Here is a 23,863-nt window from a genome sequence, read left to right as displayed (position 1 = left end):
GCGGTAGTGCCGTTTGGCAATCATACACACACACATACATTTAGATTAATAAATGACCCATACAAGGGTGAGTGATAGTTAGGTTAATACAGGTAGCAAGGAGTGAATATTTGCAGCAGCAGGGTAAACGCCAACGCGCGTTTCGCTACATGCTTTTTCAAGGCAACTTAATAATAACATATATCAATACTCAACTTGGTGTGAGTTTATATAAACATGAGAATATACTTATATAATAAAATGTTCCTTACATCACCAGAGGTTTGAGTCAATATATAAGCTCATTACTTTATAAATTGTGTCAACTATAATCATATGACCATTGGTTCCAATAAAGATAACCTCAGTACACACAGCATACATTTTCAGTTGCAATGGTATCTTAGGTAGTCATATATAATTAGAAGAGGAGTGACTATTATATATAGATTAGCTTTATATATATATTGATAACAAGTAGCAGGGCATAGCAATTTAATTTGCTATTTTAATTCACTTTAGTCACTTTAATATTTCGCTATTCAATTAGGAGGTCTATTTTAAGTATATTAATAAAGTACAAGTTTTTTATTTTTAACAAGTAGATCGCTGAGTGCCTTCCAATACACAATTCTTCCTATCCTCTTCATGCTTCAATAAAAGGGAGGCATTTATCTGACAGGATGCAGAGAAAACATACAAGCAGAATAAAACATTGGCGCAGTTATACACCTAGTTGAGATTAAACTAGGTAAAAATTAGCGACGGCCAGGACGCCAGCAGGAAGGTAAGGAGAGTTGCAGCAGTGCCCGCGGCCGCCGTTACTACTAACAGTATGATTTCTGTCTTATTGTTTTTGTATTAAAATATCCAGGTCTAAAAGTTTCATATTTCTCTTGCTATATTTAGTTAACTTTAAGTATCTGTTGTTGTTTTTAAGATAATGGATGAATTAAGGCACTCCTCGGTCTCTGTCCATATGAAAGAGATATCAATATATCTTTTCCAAAGGGCCAGGTTTGCTCCGTAGCTATGTGTCAACCAAATGGAGTCCTTCTCCCATTTGCTCATAAACAAATTAACATAGTCCCAATGTTTGTGCCTATTTTTTTGAGATATTGAACCCCCGTCAAACCACAGATGATTGTGTTTCAGGATTAATTCTATCCTTTGAATTATGAAGCTTGCTTGTGAGTGTTCGAATAGTGTTTTTTTCTAGGAAGTGTTGAATACTGTTCATCCCCTGCTGGTGGTCAATTATTGTATATTGTGAACTTAGTTTACTTGTTACTAGCCAGTGTTTCAAACTCTGGAGTATTTGTTTAGTGCCTTCTAGGTATAACTTCTGTTCATGTGCGTATTTTTGAAGAAAAGAGTCTATGTACCTTGAAAGATTCGCTGTTAGTGAATTTATCCCTAACATAATTGGTCGGCCTGGAAAGTTCATTAGATTTTTAAGAATTTTTCGCAAGTAATGGAAAACTGGAATTTGCGTTTACTTAAATTCCCTTCTGTAGACCTTTCTTCAGAATTATGAAAAATTTGTTTTGAAAATTGGTGATAGGGACGTCACTTCCTCTTCAGTGACTGAAGCAGCTACTCAAACACTACAGCCACCATACTAAGACTGAGTGACCCCGGAACTGATATCAACAGTTTGGGACCCTCTTGTTTGACTGGGAAAAACATAGGTAAGTCCACTCAGGTGTAAAAACTAAAAAAGAAGAAACACTCCCTTCACGCCAAGGTAAACCTTTCCTACTACAGTTCTACCATCTCCCTAGCGAAACAATCCTACTTCAAGTCTCTCATCTTATCTCAGTCATCCAACCCCCCGTTGCCTCTTCGCTTCTTTCAACTCTTTACTTTCCCCTCCCCTTCCACCCTCCATTACTCCCACTGACTTTTTCACCTTCTCCACCAAAATAGATTCCATCAGAAACAAAATATCCTCCAACTTCTCTCATAGCCCCCCAGCCTCAACCCCCTGTTGCCCTCCAACCATCATCCTTTGAGCACTTCTACCTGTCCTCTTAATCCCATTCCCTCTCACCTCCTTAGATCCTATTTGCCTACTGCCTGCTCACATCTTGCCCACTTCTTCAACTTATACCTCTTCTCTGGTATCTTCCCCTCTTCCTTTAAAAATGCACTTGTCTCCCCATCCTTAAAAAAAATAAACCTTGACCCCACCATCCTATCCAACTACCGACCCATCTCTCTGCTCCCTTTTGACTCAAAACTGCTTGAACGCCTTGTTTAAAACTATCTTTCCAGCTATCTTTCTGACAACTCCCTCCTCGATTGTCTCCAGTCTGGATTTCAACCCCTCCACTGCATTGAAATGGCCCTTTCCAAGGTCACTAATGATCGTCTTTCTGCCAAATACAAAGGCCACTACTTCCTCCTTATCCTCCTTGACCTATCTGTAGCCTTCGACACAGTTGATTACCCTCTCCTGTTGCACACGCTTAGCACCTTTGGCCTTTCTCACACTGTCCTCTCATTGTTCACCTCCTATTTCTCTAATCTGGGTGTCATTTGCCCCCCACATCCAATCCCTCACCTAATCCTGCCGCTTTCACCTCTGCAATATAGCATGTATCAGAACCTTCCTCTCCATCAATTTCACCAAAACTCATACATGCCTTGATTATTTCCCATCTTGATTACTCCACCCTCCTCCTTACTGGCCTCCCCCACAACTCGCTCCTCCTAAATTTATACTCAACACTGCTGCTCGACTTATCTTTCTCTCCCACTGGACTACATCTGCCTTCCCTCTCTGTCAAGCACTGCACTGGCTCCCTCTTTGCTGGAGAATCCTCACCCTCACTTACAAAACCCTCTCTAACTCCACTGCTCCTTTATTCTCTGACCTCATCTCTATTCATACTCCCTCTCGCCACCTTAGGTCAGCTAACGACCTCTGCCTGTCCTCCCATCTGGTTACCTCATCTTATTCCTGCGTTCAGGACTTTTCCCATGCTGCCTTCCTTCTCTGGAATGATCTCCTTAGCTCTATCAGGCTTTCTCCTAGCCTGCACATCTTCAAATGCTCCCAAAAAACCCACGTTAAGGGAAGCCTCCCCTTCCTGTCTATCCTACCCCCTTCCCTTCACTACCTAACCCTTCTTGATCCCTCTTCACCAGTATTAGTACTTTTCACCCTCTTTCTCTTTCCCCCTCTATTCATCTCACCACATGCTCTTTATCATCACCCTGACTTCTACTTCCCTTATCCTTACTCCTTGCTTTGTGTATCTAGTTAGTCTGCCTCTCCCTTTTAAATTGTAAGCTCACGCGGGCAGGGCCCTCTTATCCTTGTGTCCTCCTCCATTTGTTACCTTTCCCCCTAGCTCCCTTCCTCTAGCTCCACATCTCTAGGCCCCTTCCCTTAGTCTTATCTTCTTTCCTGTCTTCCCTCCTCAATGGCTATAATCCTGTTAATTGCGCTCACACCCTAGGGCACAGGTAAAGTGTGCGTCATTTTTTTCTCCCCTTTCTTGCTTGCTCTAGCTCTCTCCCCTTCCACCCTTTGCTTCTTAGTATCCTGCCACTTTGCCTCCTTAGCACTAGTGGACTGTTAATCTACTTCACTTTATTTGTATTGCTCACTATTCCATGCCCTGTTTTGTCCTATGCTTTACTGGGCTGATAATTTACTGTAATGCCCTGTAGGCCATGTCCTGTGTTTGTTTTTTGTTTTGTTTATTCCCATGATCTATGTACGGTGCTACAGACACTTATTGGAGCCTTTATAAATAAACATAATAATAATAGTAATAATAAAATTTTAAAAAAACCCAAAAGGGCCTTGTTCCTAATGGCAGGGCCTAACAACACATCAATTGACTATTACAGCTTTAGTTCTAGGTAACATAAGGTGCATAAAGTCTAAAAATCAGGCCCACCAAGAGTAATCTCATGCCTTATGCAGCTGCTACATGGACCCCACCCATAGGGTCCAATGTAGCTTCTGGGGGCTGTAATCAAATGGACCCTCTCAGGCCGCTTGCACAGCCTTAGCAAAAGTCAGTGCTGTGCGTGCAGCATAGGAGGGCTGTGATTGCGTAGACCAATGGGAAAATATTGGTACGAGCAATCACTTTATCCTGCCTAAAATCTGGCACATATGGTCGAAGCCCCAAACACCTCACCATGATTATCATGATAAAATGTAATGATGGAAATAGGCCCAATTTTGCAGCATATGTAGCTTGAAAATGACCATATTGTCTGATAATCATGATCAAAACTGATTAGATGATTATCGGGCATGTTGGTAAATCTTCCAATCACACAAACAGGCCCAAATAATGTTGGATCTTGTACAATTTGGCCACCAGTTCATGATAGGCCAGCGTTTGGCAAGCTTAACCATTTCACAATTACACGATCATGATAACCCTTTTCATCTTTAGACACCTTATGAGTATTCACTGGTATTGATGTTTTATATCCTTTTTTGCATTGTTTATTATATAACACTTTAGAATTTACTGGCAATGAATTAATAATAATACTATTGTAACTAAAGTATTGTAATATTGTATGCTTATGATATTAAAAAATAAATAAAATTACCCGAGGTAATGCCTTTTATTATATTTGCATATACCTCTTCATTCCACTCTGCTCCCATTTAGGAGTTACTACAACAGTTTTGTTCTTTTCTTCTGCTGTCAATGTTACAAACAATAGCGAGCACATGTAATGCCTAAAGAGCATCGTGAATGATGTGTTCAGATGTGCATGACAAATTACAAAGTGTTCCCAAAATTGTATTTGTTGGCAATTAGGTAAACAGCCAGCTCATAGGTATACACTATATGGCAGGTTTAGAGCTTATGGAAACAGGCATCATTTAACTCATCCTTACATGGTTCCTTTTTTTCACTTGTGAATGGGATAGAGAAAGCTGCTCGTATAGGGTCTGTTCATGAAGATAAGGCGATAGGGATGATTTTCAATCTTCTCTTATCACCCCAGATTTGGACTTTCAGTTCCACCAATTAAAAAAAATTATAATAAAAATGACATTTTAATTCTTTTTTACAATTTAAAAACTACTGGTGACTAAAAAAAATTATTAATTTTCCTCTGTTCTTGTCATTCTCAGATGGCAATCACAAGCAAGTATTGTGGCGGTACTCATACTGCTGCGAACCTTGTTGAAAAAGCTACCCCGTGTGAAGCTATCGCTGGTGGTGACTCCCAAATTAACCCATATGACTTATTAAAGTAATTTCATCATTTTTCCAATAAACATTGTCTATGCGATCTGTGTGGTTCCAAAGCACAAGCAATTTATTTAGTAAAAGCAAAGGTTTAACATTTCAATAAATAAGTACAGTACAGGCGATACATACGCTGCGGCCGCTGCGCTCTGCTGGATCCAGCTACAGTCCTTCAGTCCACAAGACTGTGGTCAGTGTGACTGCCTAGCTTATTCCAGGAAGCAGTATATATACATTTGGTGTTACAGTAAATACAATACAGGTGACTTGCCAAGTTTCCATAGGTTCAGGCTTCAGGAAGGTCCAGTGTAATGTAGTTCATAGGTCAATTAAAAAAAAACACCTCCAAGGGTGGGGGTCAGCTCTCCAGATGATGACTACTAATGTTCCTGCCATAGAACTAGTTTAAACTGGTCTATTAGCATTACACAGACAATATCATTCTAATCATTTATTCCCTATCATCGATAACTAGCACATGCAATATGCGATCCTTTCGGCGAATGAACCGAACAACTGCGGATAAATAGGGGATTAGAATGATATCAAACATAACATGCTTCCCATGACCTGAACTTTATATATTACTAAAGTGTACATATAACCTTATAATATATAACTATAAACCAAATAACATCTGCTCATAAACGACTGTGGAGTGGAAACATTATAAATATAAAATATATATATAAGTGAATGTGAAAGTGCGAGTGTATGCGTGCGTGCTTTTTTGTGCGATTGCGCCATGAAGCGTGGCGTACCTATCGCAATCGCACAGTAAAACAACATTAATCAATTTACTTTCTTTCATCTAATTATACAACTTTGACAGGCTTGAAACAACTGTACAGCGTCGGATGGAAGACGTTATGTGTGGGGAGATTGAAGACTCTTAGGGGCATATTCAATTAGCTTTCCGGTTTGCGGTAACGCGTGTTACCGCGAATCCTGCACACTATTGCCGTTAATACGGTACCGCATTAACGCGGATTATCGTACGCAACCCTATGGGCTGCGAATGAAAATCCAGTTATTGCGGTACCGTGTATTGACTACGCGGCCCGTTCCGGCGCGATCCCGCGGACCGGAAAGCTAATTGAATATGCCCCTTAATGTAGTGTAATTTAGGTAAGGGCATGAACTGTTAATTTAATGGTGGGTGGAAGATATTAATTTATTGGTGTGGTGATGGTTGGGGCTTTCTCATTAATAGTGGGGTCATGGTACTGCCTATTTAACGCTGGAGTAGTTTGGGAGCTATTACTGGAATGTTGGGCTGAGATGTGGAGGACGGCTATTTATTAACTGCAAATACTAATTATTTAATGTCAGGGCTGTTTGGGGAAAATATGTTTATTCTTTAAACATGAATACTATACATTTAATTTTGGGACAGGCTGGGAGGGGAATAGGTCTATATATTAAATCCAAATACAGTTAATTTAATCTTGGGGCTGGTTAAGGAAAAAAGGTCCATTTATTAATTCTGAATCCTATTAATTTTAATGTCAGAGCTGGTTGGGAGAATATATGTCTATGTTTATTAATTCTGAATGCTATTCAATGTCAGGGCTGGTTGCAGGTAGGTGACTGAATTATTAAACATGTGTGCTATTGATTTAACATTGGGAATGATGGTGGGGAGGGAGGCCTAGAGTGTTTACTCATTGTTAGTCTTTGCATATTTCTTTTATATATTCCTTTTTCCAAACAGGGCCCCAGCATTTCAGTATCCAGAAATGCAGCAAATGAGCTTAAGACATAAGCAGAAGCAGGTAGTGAAAGCTGCAAGAACAGGTAGGGCAGTCTGCCAATTTTCCTGATTCTGGTGGGGCAATCTCGATTTTGGATGACTGTCCTGCTCAGTGAAGACTTTGCCCCAACTGCATGGACTGTCAAGAGGTTTGTCCCACTTCACTGTTCTGGTTGTGAAGAAGGAGCTGTGTGCTCCTAACAGTAGACATTGATAGACATGCCCTTTACGTGATAACCATGCCCACTTTGGCAGCGTGGCATGAAAATCCCACTCTTGAAATCCTGTGTTTGTCACTAAACCTGGTAGGTATGAGTATCCGGTACCAAAACCACTTCAAAAACAAGAGAACAAAAAGAAGAATGTCCACGTCCACCAATAGGTTATTTTCATTTATAATAAAGTGTGTAAACTTTATTAGTATTCATTCAAATCAGTTTCAAGTACCATGTACCACCAAAATACTCAACTGTGCAAAACTCAAAAGTGTAAAGTGACTATATGTGATTAAATACAATTATTAACAACTGCTCTTTGGGCCTTATTCATTAAGGATCTTAACTGAAGAAACTTCTTATTTCAGTCTCCTGGACAAAACCATGTTACAATGCAAGGGGTGCAAATTAGTATTCTGTTTTGCACATAAGTTAAATACTGACTGTTTTTTCATGTAGCACACAAATATCAACTTTAAATTTCAGTGTACAAATAAGCTATCAAGTATTTGTGTGCTACATGAAAAAACAGTCAGAATTTAACTTATGTGCAAAACAGAATGCTAATTTGCACCCCTTGCATTGTAACATGGTTTTGTCCAGGAGACTGAAATAAGAAGTTTCTTCTGTTAAGATCCTTAATGAATCAGGCCCTTTGTGTATATTAGTTTTACCTGGAAAAACTCTAATGTTGAACTACTAATGATCCACTTGTCTATCACTCCAATTGTAAAGACAAAATTTAGGTGATAACTAAATTTATTGGCTCTCATGTATAAATTCATGATTATTCCATTTCTAATTATTCATACAGTGCATTTAGATCCATAAAATATAATTGTAGTTGCTGAAGGCTTCTGGATAACACTGAGGCTGGGTACACACTACAGAAAATTTCTCCTACAATATCGTTAACGATTTTACCAGCGACTGAAAGTCCCGATCAGCATGCCGATTCATTTGTACACACTATACACGTTTTACAAGATTTACCTTCAGATCTTGCTCTTCATCTGTTATAACCATCGGCTGAAAAGACTCATGACTCTAAACTCTATGAAGATCTGCCTACACTGCTACACTGCTTGTCGTGAGTGCATACACACTTCAGAATTTGTCCTACATCATTATATTGTTTATAGAGATTTTTAGTCAGGTTATAAAATCAAATCAAACAATACGATGTGTTTTGGTACAATAAAACATGAGCATGGCAGTGTACATGTTAATGTAATATCGGACCTAACAGTTATCGGGCAAGAGAATTATCTCTATATATATACATTACAAATTTCCTTTATTATATGTACCATTATAACAATGTTTCTCCTCATTATAATATTTTCCTCACTTGATAAGTGATTGCTATTATTTCCCCTTAGCTGATATCACTCCTTCAGTTAGTCATTTCATGTTAGATTGTAACAAGTCACAAACATTAAGTTTCGTCCATTCAGTTATTCACGTGTGAATGGCTCATAAAATAGATAATTCCACTTCACTTTACAATAATTTCGTGATAAACTTTTTATTAGGATATCCACCTGATAAGGGGCATACTTATTAACTAGCATATTTTTGACATGATCATTGTCATTCCTTAAAGCATAGGATCATGAGCATTTATAAAAGTGCTCTGCAAGAACAGCAGTCACAAAAAACTTGTCCCTTGGAACACACAGGAGCACCTATATCCTATCTTCTCTATGGTCACTATCGCAAAATGGCTTTTGCTATAGTAACCCGAGGGGAGAACAGGTAAGATACGGTGGGGGATGCACTCCTTATAGAATTCGAAGACGTTAACCATCTGGACAAGTTCTGAAAATCTTTTATTTTCAGAACTTGTCAAATCACGAAAAAAAATCAGAAACCTATGCACACTGCTATTGCGCACGATAACAATGGGACTGCAGCAGATATCAGAGAGGTCCTCTAGTTATAAATAGAGGGGATACTTAAAATTGCGGTTGTACTCCAAAACCAGCTATTTTGGGGGTGGTTAGGAGCTTGTTAAATAGGTCCCTAAGTGTCACAATGACTGATAGCGTACTACATCCCCCCATTAATATCATTGTAATGAACTAAGATGGAATCTTAACACCCTGTATATCTATTTGTAGTGATAATCAGCAGGTATCCTGCATTTTAAATAGGATTAATAGGATATTGAGGTGATTCATAAGGGGAGTAGTTACATTTCTTCCATTATGACCTCATATCAACTTCTGAATGTGTCAGCTAGTTAGACACTGCCCTATCGGTGACCTCACTATAGATTGTTTCCAATATTGAAGTGGTTTAAATAAAATTATGTTATATTAACGTATCAACGTAGGAATTCCGTGACACCAGCACACATTCATCAGGTTCCCACGTATTGTCTTATTGCAAACTGCATCCTACAAAATCCCTGATTGGTGGAACCTTTTTCAGCCAGTTATTAATTTGAAATGATTAAACAACACAATGGCCAGTGGAAAAAACACACGGCGTCAATGCATACCTGACAGGAATTTTTCTAGTGCTTCTTCAAAGTGATGATACTGGGCTTTCACTTCCAATGTATATGAGCGAGCCGCCAAGCTGATTTGAGCAGTTGTACCACTATCGCTGTGTCGAAGTCAGTAAATTGGATAAAGTCATTTCAATTAAAGTCTAGCAAACTTGGTTGTCTTTGTCTGAAAAGATGCGTACGGTACGCTATGACGTACAAGGGCACGCTACGGCGTGAAAGGGCGTACGCATCCACTACACGTGGCAGCAACAGTAATTGGTCTTTTACCATACATTCGCACAAACACGCATACTTATAAAATAGTACACATTATTGGTAGTAGCAACACATAGTCAGTTATGTCGAAATATAGTAGTATTTATATGTTATATCAGAGTTACATGCATATTAGTGAAATACACAGAACGGGTTAAAGGAATAACATCATGAGTGGTATCATAATGAACCTTGTTACATATCCTACTGTTTGGTGCACTCTGCGAGGGAATCGCAGAGTGCATGCGCAAGTTATGAATGATAGGGAATTATGAACTACTTAAGACTAAGGAATTCTGGCGGGAAGAGCAGAGCATACCCCCTGCAGAGATGACCCCCTCCTTTGGATTCCTTAGGATGAACCAGCCAATGATTGACAACCCCTTGGACATTCCTGAGACCCGGACCAATAGATGCAAGCCATACCATCTTCATTGTATTACTGTATTTGATTGTGTATATAAGCAGCAGCTTGTGATCCAGAGTGCAGACTTCTTGTCCCCAGACTTCAGGATTGAATGACTGCACTGGATCCAGAGCGCCTGCGATAAGTAACGGCTGTATTTACTATTACTTCGCTTGAGCATATTTTTTCCACTTATTGCGAATAAATCTTTGTGCGTTGGAAACACAAATCGAGGTTCGACAATCGTTATTGGTTAGCGACAGTACGCACATTACAATTTGGGGGCTCGTGAGCTTTGGAGGTTTCGTTGCCGATGATACGCAAGACCAACGGATTTCGGTTCCTCAACAAAGGGTGGAGACGCGTCATAAACGGGTAAGAACGCATGGTGTTCAAAACCTGAATTTTACTCTGTGTTGCGAAACCGAATGTCCGTTTTGCATTATCTAGGGCACGCTAACTAGAACCTAGGGACAAAAGAGAAAACTGTTTCTTTTTTCTGTCATTGTGCGTTTTAACTGTATTGCATTGTTTAGCGTATGTGTACTTCCTGCTGTGCGTACGCGAACTTCCGGTAAACTTGCCACGTGGTTAAACAATCGTTTTGATAGTTATTATACATGCATAGTATAATTACTTGTGAAAGCCTCTGAGACATTATTACTATTGTTGGGAACTTTTGATTTTCTGCGCAGAAAAGGTGTATAGTGTGTGATGTTGTAACGTAGATACACTGTTTTATTGTTGAGGTGCTCAGTTGCTGTCTGACGAGGCGGATTGCCCAACTGAAGGACGGTATACAGGGCAGGTATACCGAATGCGAAAACTGGGTTTTCGCAAAGCGCTACCAATAGATCGCAAGGTTTGCTAATAATTAGTATTGGTAGGCAGTGCGATCCGGTCGCACCGTTAGTGCAAATTGGTGAAGCAGCTAGGAGGAATTATACTGGAAAGGCAGGTTGATTGTATCGACTTTGCGCTCCCAGCGATAATAAACTCAGCAGATTTTGTGGTTTAGCCAGGGTATCGAGGAGCTGATAGCCCTTGGGGCCCACAGTGATACTTCTGTATTAGGGATCCTCGCCAGGGGCGAGAAAAGCGAGTGAACGCGGCTAAAGGAAATACGTTCACCGAGGATTATAGATCTCTAGCGGTGAGTATAGCAACAGAGTTGAAATTATTAGGTGGAAAGAACAGAGCATTGCGGTGTGTCTGTATTTCACATTTGGCCTGGAAGGAACAGAGCATTGCGGTGTGTCTGTGTTCCGGGTAGAAGGTATATTGTTCAACATGGGTGCTAAGCATACGCTAGAGATGGTCAGTGTACTGCCTAAGGAAGGCCCTATTGGTTCAGCGAGGTTTCTCATGTGTAAGAAATATGGTGCATATGCAACTGTGTATTGTGACACGTGGGTCGGGATGACCAAAGCTTGTGATAGGCCTTTCCCAACAATAGGGAGTTTTAATGCAGAGGTACTGAATACTGTAAAAGATAAAATATGGTTGATCAAGTCAACGAAAAAGAGAAATAGACATAATGATTGTTTAAAATTGTGGCAAATGGAAGGTAACACGTGGCAGAGCAGCGAATACAAACCGGAAATAGGCGTGGCGAAAAGCGCGCGCAAGGCGGATGTAACCATCGAGAAGCGTGGCGAACTCAGCGCAAGCGCGCCCCCGCCACCTTATGTGGCGGGAGGGGTAAGTACAGCCGTTGTTAAAACTGAAAATAGAAAAATTACTAAGTTGTACCCTGTTTTAAATCAATTTCAATCAAGTGTATCTGAAAACGAAGATGAACCCACTGTGATTTCGGCCATTGCCCATGCTGTTAATGTACTAGAGGCTCAGCGCAAGTATGAGAAAATGGCTGAGATAGGTGAGAGTAGCGTGATCACTAGGAGTGAAAGTGTTCTAAATCTAGGGCCTGTAAATCCTGTAGCGTCCCCTGAAGTTAGTGTACCAGAGGGTGTGTTCCCGGTCCGCACAATATCAGTTCCCAATGGGAAACCGGATAAGGATGGTGTAGTTCCTTTAAGAAATGTTACAATGCATTGTCCCTGGACTAGATCAGAATTACGTTCCATTATGACTGAATTCCCAGATCCTAGAAAAGAGTTAGCTAAATGTCAGAAATTTGTTAAAGACTTAGGGAATGCTCATGAACCAACCAGTAAGGATTGGCGGGTAGTGTTGAGGGCGTGTCTTCCTCCCAATACTAACATACAAAAATTTATTGGAGATTGTTTGTTGGAGGAAGATGACACCCTGACTGATGAGATTAACCAACGGAATATAGAACAAATTGTCAAACACTTAGCCATCTGTTTTCCATTAGTAGTAAATTGGAGTAAGATTTTCACCATTAAACAAAAGGATAGTGAAACTGCCTCAGATTACTTTGCTAGAGCTATAACAGCGATTGCACGATTTACTGGGATATCCAACATAAGTGAGGACCCACATCACAGAGAGGTAGCTGTAGGGGTACTGATGGATGGCCTTAGGGAAAATTTAAAGACGAGAGTACAAACCACATTACCTAATTGGAGAGGCGTCACGGTAGACTTCCTTAGGGAGTCTGCTGTGGAGCATGACAAGAACCTTTTTAGAAAAAGGGAAGAGAAAAGTGATAGGTTAATGACGGTAAGTATACAGGCTCTAGAAGGGGTGCATACACGACCACCAGCATACAACCCATATAACAGGAAACCTAAAGTGAACAGGTGTTTCAACTGTAACGAGGAAGGACATTACGCTAGAGATTGTAATAAAGAAAGACTCAATACACATAGGGGTGGGTCACATAGATATCCTCCAAGAAAGGATTCACATAGACTAGAAGACTCACATCTACCAGCGCATATTACGGCAGCAAATGCTGCGCGGGAAATCAATAGTCAGCGCTAGGGGTCAGGTCATACCTGTAGTCTACAGCCAGTGAGGTTAACTGAGAGTCAGAGTGAAGAACCAACAATGATAGTTGACATAGCTGGCAGGAAACAAACTTTTCTTGTAGATACAGGGGCGGCACGATCTGTGATAACCTCTCCTTTCAATCTACAGGTGACCAGCAAAACTATTCCAGCTATGGGGGTGACGGGAAAAGTGTTACATTATCCTCTAACTAAACCCGCCGAAGTTACTATCGGGCCTCTGCATACTAAGCATTCGTTTCTCTTGGCTGCAGCGGCTCCTACTAACTTGCTAGGGAGAGACTTGTTATGTAAAATGGGATGTGTCATATACTGTACTTCAGATGGTGTGTTCCTAGATATACCCGAGAAGGTTGCACATGAGGTACAGGACATATTGGACACCCCTCCAAGGTTAATGTTACACTCTCCTGTTATAGAACAAAGTCCATCTCAAGTAAAGGGGATGTTGCTGGAAATACCAGGTTCCCTATGGACCAGAGATGGACAGGACACTGGACTGATGGCAAACGTAGCCCCTGTCATGGTCAATCTAAAAAGTGGTAGGATAGCTCCAAAAATCCCACAGTATCCATTAAAACCGGAGGTGGAACTAGGGGTATATCCTGTTATCGAGAGGCTGTTACAACAAGGGATTTTAATTCGAACAGCCAGTACAGCAAATAGTCCCATTTTCCCTGTGAAGAAGAGTGGGGGGAGGGGCTATAGATTAGTCCAGGACTTAAGGGGAATTAACAAAGTTGTTGAGAGCCAATTCCCCGTAGTGCCGAATCCAGCTGTCATCCTCATGCAGATTCCACCGTCTGCCAGTCATTTTACTGTCATTGATCTATGTTCTGCTTTCTTTTCAGTCCCTCTTCACCCTGACTGCCAATACCTTTTTGCATTTTCCTACAGGGGAGTGCAATACACATGGACCAGACTACCCCAGGGGTTCATTGACAGCCCCAGTATTTTCTCCCAAGCCTTACATGACTGTTTGCAATCCTTTCAACCCCACAATGGGTCTGTTCTAATTCAATATGTGGACGATTTGTTGTTGTGCTCTGATTCTTTTATGTCATGTTTACATGATACTAAATTGTTGTTGCTTCATCTTTCACAAACAGGGCACAAGGTGGCAAAGGATAAATTACAGCCATGTCAGACTAAGGTCAAATACTTAGGACACTGCCTCACTAAAGGGCTAAGACACCTGACAACCGACAGAATTGAGGCCATACAACACATGACCCTGCCGCAGAGCCAGAAGCAGATTCGTACTTTCTTGGGGATGTGTGGATACTGTAGGTCCTGGATCCCAGGTTTTTCTATTCTGGCATTACCATTGCAGGAGCTAGTCTCTTCCTCAAAACCAGAACGTGTCATACACACAGAAGAGTCGGAGGAAGCGTTCTTTAATCTTAAAGATAGTCTGACAAGAGCACCTGCATTGGGAATACCTGATTATGAAAAGCCTTTTGAGCTATTTTGTACAGAAGCTGATGGCTGTGCAGCAGGTGTCCTCACACAGAAACATGGTGACGCTAGCAGACCGGTAGCATACTACAGTGCACAATTAGACAATGTGGCAAGGTCACTCCCAACATGTCTCAGAAGTGTAGCAGCAACGGCCCTTCTAGTAAGTAAGAGCGAGGATGTAGTATTAGGACATAATTCAACCATCTATACACCCCATGCTGTATCAGCTCTGTTAAATTCAGCCCAAACCAGACATGTTTCTTCAGCTAGATTCACAAAGTGGGAACTAGCCCTGATGGCACCCTCAAACATCACCATCAAACGATGTAGCACCCTAAATCCAGCTACATACCTTCCGTATGTGTCTCAAGAGACACAAAGGGTGGGAGGTGAGGAGACCCTGGTTGATGATGAGTTAGGCAAGAATACTGACACGCATGACTGTATGGAACACCTGAATCAGACCTTTACTGCAAGGCCCGACATATGTGACACCCCCTTAGAAAATGTAGATTTTACGTTTTATACAGACGGAAGTTGCCATAGACAGACAGAGACAGGAGAGCTATGTACTGGTTACGCTGTTGTAGACGATCAGGATGTGGTAGAAGCTGAACCCCTTGGTCCACCTCACTCAGCCCAGGTGGCGGAACTAGTAGCACTAAGGAGAGCGTGTGAATTGGCAGAGGGTAAATCAGCCAACATATATACTGACTCTAGGTACGCCTTCGGGGTAGTGCATGATTTTGGGGCCCTTTGGCGTCTTAGAAACTTTACGACAGCAGCAGGTACACCAGTGGCACACTCACAACACATAAAAGGACTTCTGACAGCGATACAGTTACCCAGAACAGTAGCCGTCATAAAGTGCAAAGCCCATACCTTTGAAGAAGACCCAGTGTCATTGGGCAACAACAGGGCAGACGAAGCTGCTAAATGGGCAGCAGGGCAACCTATGACTGTATCGACCGAGACTATGATGGTTTTTCAGACATTAGACACGCAGAAATTAATTGAAATGCAAGATTTGTGTTCCCTGCAGGAGAAGGCGGTCTGGAAGGCGAAGGGATGTGGTCAAGAGTCCTCAGGACTCTGGAGGGATGGACAAGGTAAGCCTGTAGCTCCCCGAACATACTATCCAAGCCTGGCTGAAGCAGCACACGGCCTGACTCACCTGGGTAAAGAAGGTATGTGCAAACTGGTGAGAGCATACTGGTGTGCTCCCGGATTTTCCTCTCAAGCTGGTAAGAAAGCAATGTCATGTCTTACTTGTTTGAGGAAAAATGTTGGGAAAACTATTCCAACTGAGCCATCCCACATCCCTCCTACAGACGGACCTTTTCAGGTAATACAAATTGACTATATCCAACTACCACCGTGCAGAAATCTGAAGTATGTGTTAGTGTGTATTGATGTGTTTTCCGGTTGGGTAGAAGCATATCCGGCAGCCACTAATACTGCTGTGTTCACTGCAAAGAAAATTGTACAAGACTTTGTGTGTAGGTTCGGTATCCCTAGAATCATTGAAAGTGATAGGGGTACCCATTTTACTGGTGATGTCTTCCAAAATATGTGTAAACTCATGGGAATCAGTAGCAGACTTCACACCCCTTACCGACCACAAGCCAGTGGTAAGGTGGAGAGAGTAAACGGTACTATCAAGAACAAACTAGGTAAGATAATGGCTGAAACTGGGTTGGCATGGCCTGAGGCTTTGCCGTTGGTCCTCCACAGCATTCGAACCACTCCTAGACCTCCTCTTAATCTGTCCCCCTTTGAGATACTGTTCGGACGACAACCTCATTTGATCGTGAGTCCACAAGACGACTTAAAGTGTAATAATGAAGTGACTGTACAATATCTTATAAGAATGAGTAGACAGCTGAAACAACAACAACAAAAACTAAAAATGCTGTCACCTGGTATGCCAGAAACGAACTGTCATGATGTTGAACCTGGAGACTATGTTATGATCCGCAATTTCTTACGTTCAGGTTGTTTAACAGACCGTTGGGAAGGCCCGTACCAAGTGCTGCTAACCAGTACTACATCACTGAAGGTTGCAGAGAGAGACACTTGGGTCCATTCCACCCACTGCAGGAGAGTCCATAATCCGGAGAAAGTGCAAGACAAGACTCAGACCGACGACATAGAGCTGTCACTTGTGAGCCTGTTCCGGGAGACCTAAAGCCTGCAGTTAAGACACCTGAACCAGAGACGTTGCCTCAGAACTATCTTTCCAGCGATGGAGTGGCGGTTTTTGTTTTTCTTTTGTTCCAGGATTTTCCTTGTTTTTACTTTTTCTAGGACATTCTATTTTTGTGAAGGAGAATGGAGGATGGAGGAGAGTTCTGGGAGTGATACGGATGAAATGGAGGCCGAAGAAAAGTTAATAGGATATCCTGAGCAGCCCATTATCAAACTTGGTCCAGGGGTTATGAAAAGGTCTGCTAGCTCAGGAACTCGGAGGCAGTGTGAGGGGCTATTGTCTGATGAGTATTGTATCTGCAAGTTCTGCAACTCCCTAGTTGACGAGAGATGCATCCAACGATGCCAGTCCCCCAGTACTCTGAATATAGGCGGACATCCTTTGGAGGATTATCACTCCCTGGTGGGTAAGGTGCTAAACCAAACTGAGTGTTGGGTGTGCTCTCACGTGCCTCAAGGGCAGCATAACATAGGACTAGTGCCATTCCCGCTAAACATATCCGAAGTACTCGAATTAAGGGGTGGGAGGCCCATAGAAGGGAGGTACAATAAGACTAGGTCCCCTAGTCTGACGCTTCGACAATACTCCATAGGCAGATCTTTGCTGTGCCTAAACATATCTCATGCAAAGCGCCTGGAGAATTGGGAGGCTGACCTATCAGATCAGACAATGGCTCGCCACACTCATTTTAGAGAGAGACTCACAAGGTCACTACTAGGCAGGAATGCTGATGGAAGTCACAAGTTAGGGCGTATAACCAAACATAAGAAGGTATCTATTGGAAAAGTCTCTACAGATAAATGTGAAAATATCATTAATGCCGACACGTGTCTGGAGCAGATGGAGACACTAGGCATGGGTAGTTTTATCAAAACTCTGTGTGATATAATTCATGGGCATACTGTTCCTTATGTTCTCCCTGATGATGTGTATTTTGTTTGTGGGAGGAAAGCTTATTCCTGGGTGACTCCGAGTTCCAAGGGCTTGTGTTTCTTAGCTAAACTGGTTCCTGAAATCATGACTATTACTCATGAAGAAATGGTAGATATTCACAAGACTACATCACCACCATACATACACACACAGTATGAACACCGTGGCAAGAGAAATATGATTCCTGGTGAGGAACCCATAGCTACAAAATTGATTAGTGAAACTGCTGGTTTCCAAGTTATGGTTGCTCTAGATCTCACCAGGACCGCTCGGGGAACATTAAACTTTAAATATATCCAAGACCTAGCTAAATTAATAGATAATATCACCGAGATGTATGATGACACTTTCAGGTATACAGGAAGGGAGCTACAAGCATACAAAAAGGAGTTGGTGCAACATAGACTGGTACTAAATTATCTCACCTCTATTACTGGTGGGTACTGTGTGACACTGGCCACCCAGTTCGGTGTCAAATGTTGCACGTACATTACTAATAATACGGAAGACCCTAAAGAGGTTATAGACCGGAAGATGGATGAAATTTTGCAGCTGAAATGGGAATTTCGAAAGAGCCATAATTCTTCGTTATATGAGGTCGGGGAAAAGGTGGCGGGTTTGTTCTCATGGTTGAACCCAGCAAAATGGTTCTCCGGTCTGGGGGAGTGGGTACAGGAAATGATTGCGAGTGTAGGTAAGCTCCTTCTCCTTATACTGGGTGTCATCTTAGCAATTGGTTTAGTTGTCAAATGTGTTCCTACTGTGTTGAAGTGTGGAAAACAGTCTCATGGGAGTAACACTGAGAAAGAGACTGAAAGGGTGGTACCAGATACCGAGATCATGGTCTGTGAAGAAGTATTGTATAATCCTGAACTGGAAACGGTGATTGGGTGATAGTTTATTACACTATCAAAGGGTGGAACTGTCGAAGTCAGTAAATTGGATAAAGTCATTTCAATTAAAGTCTAGCAAACTTGGTTGTCTTTGTCTGAAAAGATGCGTACGGTACGCTATGACGTACAAGGGCACGCTACGGCGTGAAAGGGCGTACGCATCCACTACACGTGGCAGCAACAGTAATTGGTCTTTTACCATACATTCGCACAAACACGCATACTTATAAAATAGTACACATTATTGGTAGTAGCAACACATAGTCAGTTATGTCGAAATATAGTAGTATTTATATGTTATATCAGAGTTACATGCATATTAGTGAAATACACAGAACGGGTTAAAGGAATAACATCATGAGTGGTATCATAATGAACCTTGTTACATATCCTACTGTTTGGTGCACTCTGCGAGGGAATCGCAGAGTGCATGCGCAAGTTATGAATGATAGGGAATTATGAACTACTTAAGACTAAGGAATTCTGGCGGGAAGAGCAGAGCATACCCCCTGCAGAGATGACCCCCTCCTTTGGATTCCTTAGGATGAACCAGCCAATGATTGACAACCCCTTGGACATTCCTGAGACCCGGACCAATAGATGCAAGCCATACCATCTTCATTGTATTACTGTATTTGATTGTGTATATAAGCAGCAGCTTGTGATCCAGAGTGCAGACTTCTTGTCCCCAGACTTCAGGATTGAATGACTGCACTGGATCCAGAGCGCCTGCGATAAGTAACGGCTGTATTTACTATTACTTCGCTTGAGCATATTTTTTCCACTTATTGCGAATAAATCTTTGTGCGTTGGAAACACAAATCGAGGTTCGACAATCGTTATTGGTTAGCGACAGTACGCACATTACAGCTGTTGCAGCTAAGTAACACTCGGCTGTCTGGGAGATTTCTTTGCTAAATGCAGGCAATAAGTGATAACAAAAAAAAATCATATATATTGCGGTAGTTTCTGTTTGTCACTTGTTTCACTGCATGGGTCACATCTGCATCTTAAAGAAATAAATTTTCTTTTTATCTGTTTACCAGTTGGCGTTCAGTTGTAGAAAGATAATTTTTCACATGTGTTTGCATCTTCTGGATCAAGCACTGACAATGGCCTGGACTGGATCAAGCACTGACAATGGCCTGGACAATTTATGGATCTTGTCCCATTTTCTTGTATCCTGTGAGAATGCTCTTAACAATATTTATATATTCTTTCACCAGACCCAGACCATTAGTTTGCCAGAGGTATGGACTCAAAGTTGTGTGATGGATTTCAAATGTTATTGTAAAGCTTTTAAGTATTTATTGTGTATATTGAGGGTCATTGTCTGTAATCAGCTTGATGTAAGATTCTGTATCTTAAAAATGTCACAATATTTGCTGTCAACACTATCCTCAGGTGACCATGATGTATACTTGTCAATATGTCATTGTGTAGGCAGGTGGTATATTATTGAAACTCCCAAATATGCACCCATTTGTCACCAACATGTTTCATGGATGCCAATAGTCCTTGGTGGTTAATTGCATTTTCTTTTTCCTTACTTGTCATTCCCTAGGAATTCTCTGTATTTTTTTTTTAGTACTTCATCCTCATTTGCTACTCTTTGTGTGGCTTTCCATTTGGCATTTATCAGGTGTTCTATAATGCTATGTAGTTATGCCTCCAAATCTGGTTCTTCTTGAGTGGGAATGCTCTAAATAATATATCTACCATTGGAATATCTTTGCCTGGTTTCTATTACACTGAGGAATCATATTTTGTAATATTAAGATCGTCCTTTGCAGGCTTGGTGGGACTTGTGGCCTGCTTTAATCAGTGCTCTGTGACCGTAACTGCTATGATGGAATTTACCATATACCACTACTAGAGGTACTGAGTAGTAAATCTGTGCTGGTGTCATGGCATGTGACGCATAGGGTACTGGCTTGTCTTTTTGAGTGAAGACCTCCCTTAGCACTTTTTGTGATGCATCCACTTAAATTTCCACTTGATTTCTTGTTACAGGAAAAAGACTTTATTGAAAAATATAGTGTTTGATAAAGTTAAATTGTTTTTCTTGTGACAGGAAATTTGCAGTAGAGGCCTGGCAGAGCATCACCTAGGATGAAACCCAGCGTCTGGTGATGTCTATGCGGTCCAGACTTCAGGCTGCAATTGACTGCAAAGGATTTGCAACAAAGTATTAAAAAGTGAAAGTTTGATGTAGGATTGTTTAGTTTGTCCCATTACTTTTGGTCCCTTTAAAAGTGTGAGGCACATATAGAAACCATTGTAATTCCTACATCGTTCACCTGGATGTAAATACCCTCAAATTAAAGCTGAAAGTCTAAAGTACATCTTGTTTGTTTCATTTCAAATCCATTGTGGTGGTGTATAGAGCCCAAAATATGAGAATTGTGTCGATGTCCCAATATTTATGGACTTTACATCATAGTTGTCTACTCTCCTGGAATTTCCGGGAGACTCACGAATTTCTGGGAGTCCTCCCAGACTCCTGGGAGAGCAGGGCAACCTCTCGGTTCCTAAATTATATTAAAGGGACGGGGCTTGTGATGCGAATCCCGTGTCAACGCCCCCTGCTGTGATTGGATAGAAACTGTGATGGACGTTTAGGTGGCAGGGCCAAATGACGTGACCCGCCAGGGCCTGCCCTCAATACGCCCACATGCCACCGATCTCCCGCAGCACCTTTTGCCAAACTTGGCAAGTATGGTATATATTAGAGACCTGCAACCATATCTGTATAACTGCAGTGTATACCACCGTTATATACATACAAGTGTATCTGTGTACAAGACTGCATAATATTGTTATTGCCTGCTGAACTACAAGTTACCATCTATTGTGATTAGCTGCATTTATTCACCTGTTGTTATCATCTTTAATAAACAGAAATCTGTTTAAGTTACAAAAGCGTTGTGGCTTAACATCCACATTAACACCACTGAACACCTTTATCAACATCAAAAAGTATAACCAACAGTCAGAGCCATCTTAACAACATCATGGGCCACCGGGCAAGGCAGTGCAGCGGGGCCCATATATATATATATATATATATATATATATATATATATATATATATATATATATATATATGTATATATATATATATACACACACGAGTGGGTACAGGATGACTAGAACTAATAGGTTCCATTCCCATACACATTTACATGTTTTTACTAGAAATAGAAAATGCTAGTAGCCCCCTATAAATACCCCTGCATTGCTGTGCACACGAGGGCCAGGTGTGTGCTGAGCCATGTCACAATCAACAGTCTTAAAGGACCTTGGAGCACTACAGTCTCCAACATGCCATGTTCACTGAATTTGATTATTAGGAATTGTTGGCATGTAAATTCTTCTCTTCAATGAATAATAACTTAAAACCCTACAGTATAAATATGGAGATAAAAAAAACCTTGGTAACGATGATATCCTTATAAATTACTGTAGAGGGTCCTTATTGCCATTATATATTATGCCTGACATTACAGGATGTTCAATATTTACTTTGCGCCCTCTACTGCCCACTAGCGTCCACTGGCATAAACGTCCGTTCAATACGTGTCGCTGAGGTACTGAAGAAGGGGTGTTAATTGAATCCAGCTAAATTATTCAGTACCAGCCCTGTCGAGAACAACATGCCGGCTGTAGACAAGCTGCTTCTGGAGGAGGCTTTGTTAGACAGCCCCCAGGTAAGATCAGCCTTTCATAATGCAGTCCTGACGGGTGGGTGTTGCAGAGATTGCACGGGGTTGCTCAGCTAGTGATCGCATTTTCTCTCTCGCGTACAGCTTCGTTCTCTCTGAGGTGCTCAGTAGGGACTGTAGGTTAAAATGTAACCTAGGTAGAAGGACACATAGTCCAATAGTATCACAATACAGTTAAAAGGTCACAGGGGGCGCACAAACTTCTCCAGTACATTGCAGATTAATAGGGATTTGTGCCGTATAATAGCTGTTAGGTAAGGAAAGAGGACGCATACCCGGATGCAGGAGAATATCTGCTTTGTTCTTTGGAATACTCGTGCATTCCACACTTCTTTAAATGTAGGAGAGTAGTGTATGCATGAACATTAAACGTGTCAGTGTGCACAGAAATGTAATAATGCATTGCTCCAACGGTCCTTTCTAATGGTGCTAGAATGCAGACACTATAATGGGTTACTCTGACAGCCTGCTTTGAGGCCTGTGGGGAGGAGAGCTTGCGTTTGTTGTTGTGGATCAGTTTAGTGCTGTTCACAGGATAATTGTGGGAGGAGGTTGTGTTGTGGCAGAAATGCTGGATCATTGTTTCAATAAGGTATATAAGAATGACTAGAAAAGGGGATTATAGGAAAGCACATTCTTACCAGAAATAAAAGGGAAAGGAAAATAAAGCTATGGATGCTTTTTAATTTAACATCTGTAGCTCATTTTTGCAAAAACAATATAACTTTTCAAATGCATGTAGAAAGCATAATGCAGAAAAGTAAATCGCCTGCAAATTATATGTGAAGTAAAAAAAATCCATGATTGAAATATACCTCCTGTTTCATGAATAATAGATTTCTCAGAGATGCAGAAGGAATTACGGTATTGAAATGACTAATCGCATATTGCACATGTTAATTATAGTTTTTTATGGCAATGATAAGAAAGAAATTATCGTTCCAGTTTACTAAAATTGATTAGCAGGGTAACCGGCTCTGACAGGAGCCTGCAGAGCCGTAACTTAAAATTCTAGCACCTGGGGCAAGAAAGTCAAATGCCGCCCCCCTAGCCCTTAATTTTGACAAAAGGAACCTGAAACATTCCTAAACTGTGCCCCCCTTCAGCATTGCGCTCTGGGCGATCGCCCCTATCGCACAGCCCTAGTTATGGCCCTGGGAGTCTGTCTGAGAATAATTTATTGTAAAGTTATTGAAATCGCGTTCGCTTTACTAACAGATTCCTATGGCTAGGCTGAATTTATGATGGGAACACGAAGCCCACCGGGGTGGGATCCAAAGATCTCTCTACTACGATGCTTTCCCCATAGGATATAACGACTGACGCCATCTTCGGATGGT

The 23,863-nt window shown here is 41.3% G+C and overlaps 1 protein-coding gene across 2 annotated transcripts in view; it reads left to right on the top strand.

Moving 5' to 3' along the window:
* Positions 1-23,863, top strand: part of APPL2 (adaptor protein, phosphotyrosine interacting with PH domain and leucine zipper 2) — a 130,132-nt gene that overhangs the window by 51,936 nt on the left and 54,333 nt on the right. Inside the window, exon 1 of one of the 2 annotated variants that reach the window (XM_075209317.1) lies at positions 22,361-22,508. The exons of the other annotated variant lie outside the window; for it this stretch is intronic. Within the exon in view, the coding sequence (XP_075065418.1) occupies positions 22,455-22,508 (54 nt within the window). The 5' untranslated portion in view covers positions 22,361-22,454. Of the gene's footprint in view, positions 1-22,360; positions 22,509-23,863 lie in introns of those variants that run through there. 2 annotated transcript variants of the gene reach the window in all.

This window comes from Mixophyes fleayi, chromosome 4 (assembly GCF_038048845.1).
Source record: "Mixophyes fleayi isolate aMixFle1 chromosome 4, aMixFle1.hap1, whole genome shotgun sequence".
Classification (NCBI taxonomy): Eukaryota; Metazoa; Chordata; class Amphibia; order Anura; family Limnodynastidae; genus Mixophyes; species Mixophyes fleayi.
This window is presented reverse-complemented; position numbering and strand designations above follow the sequence as displayed.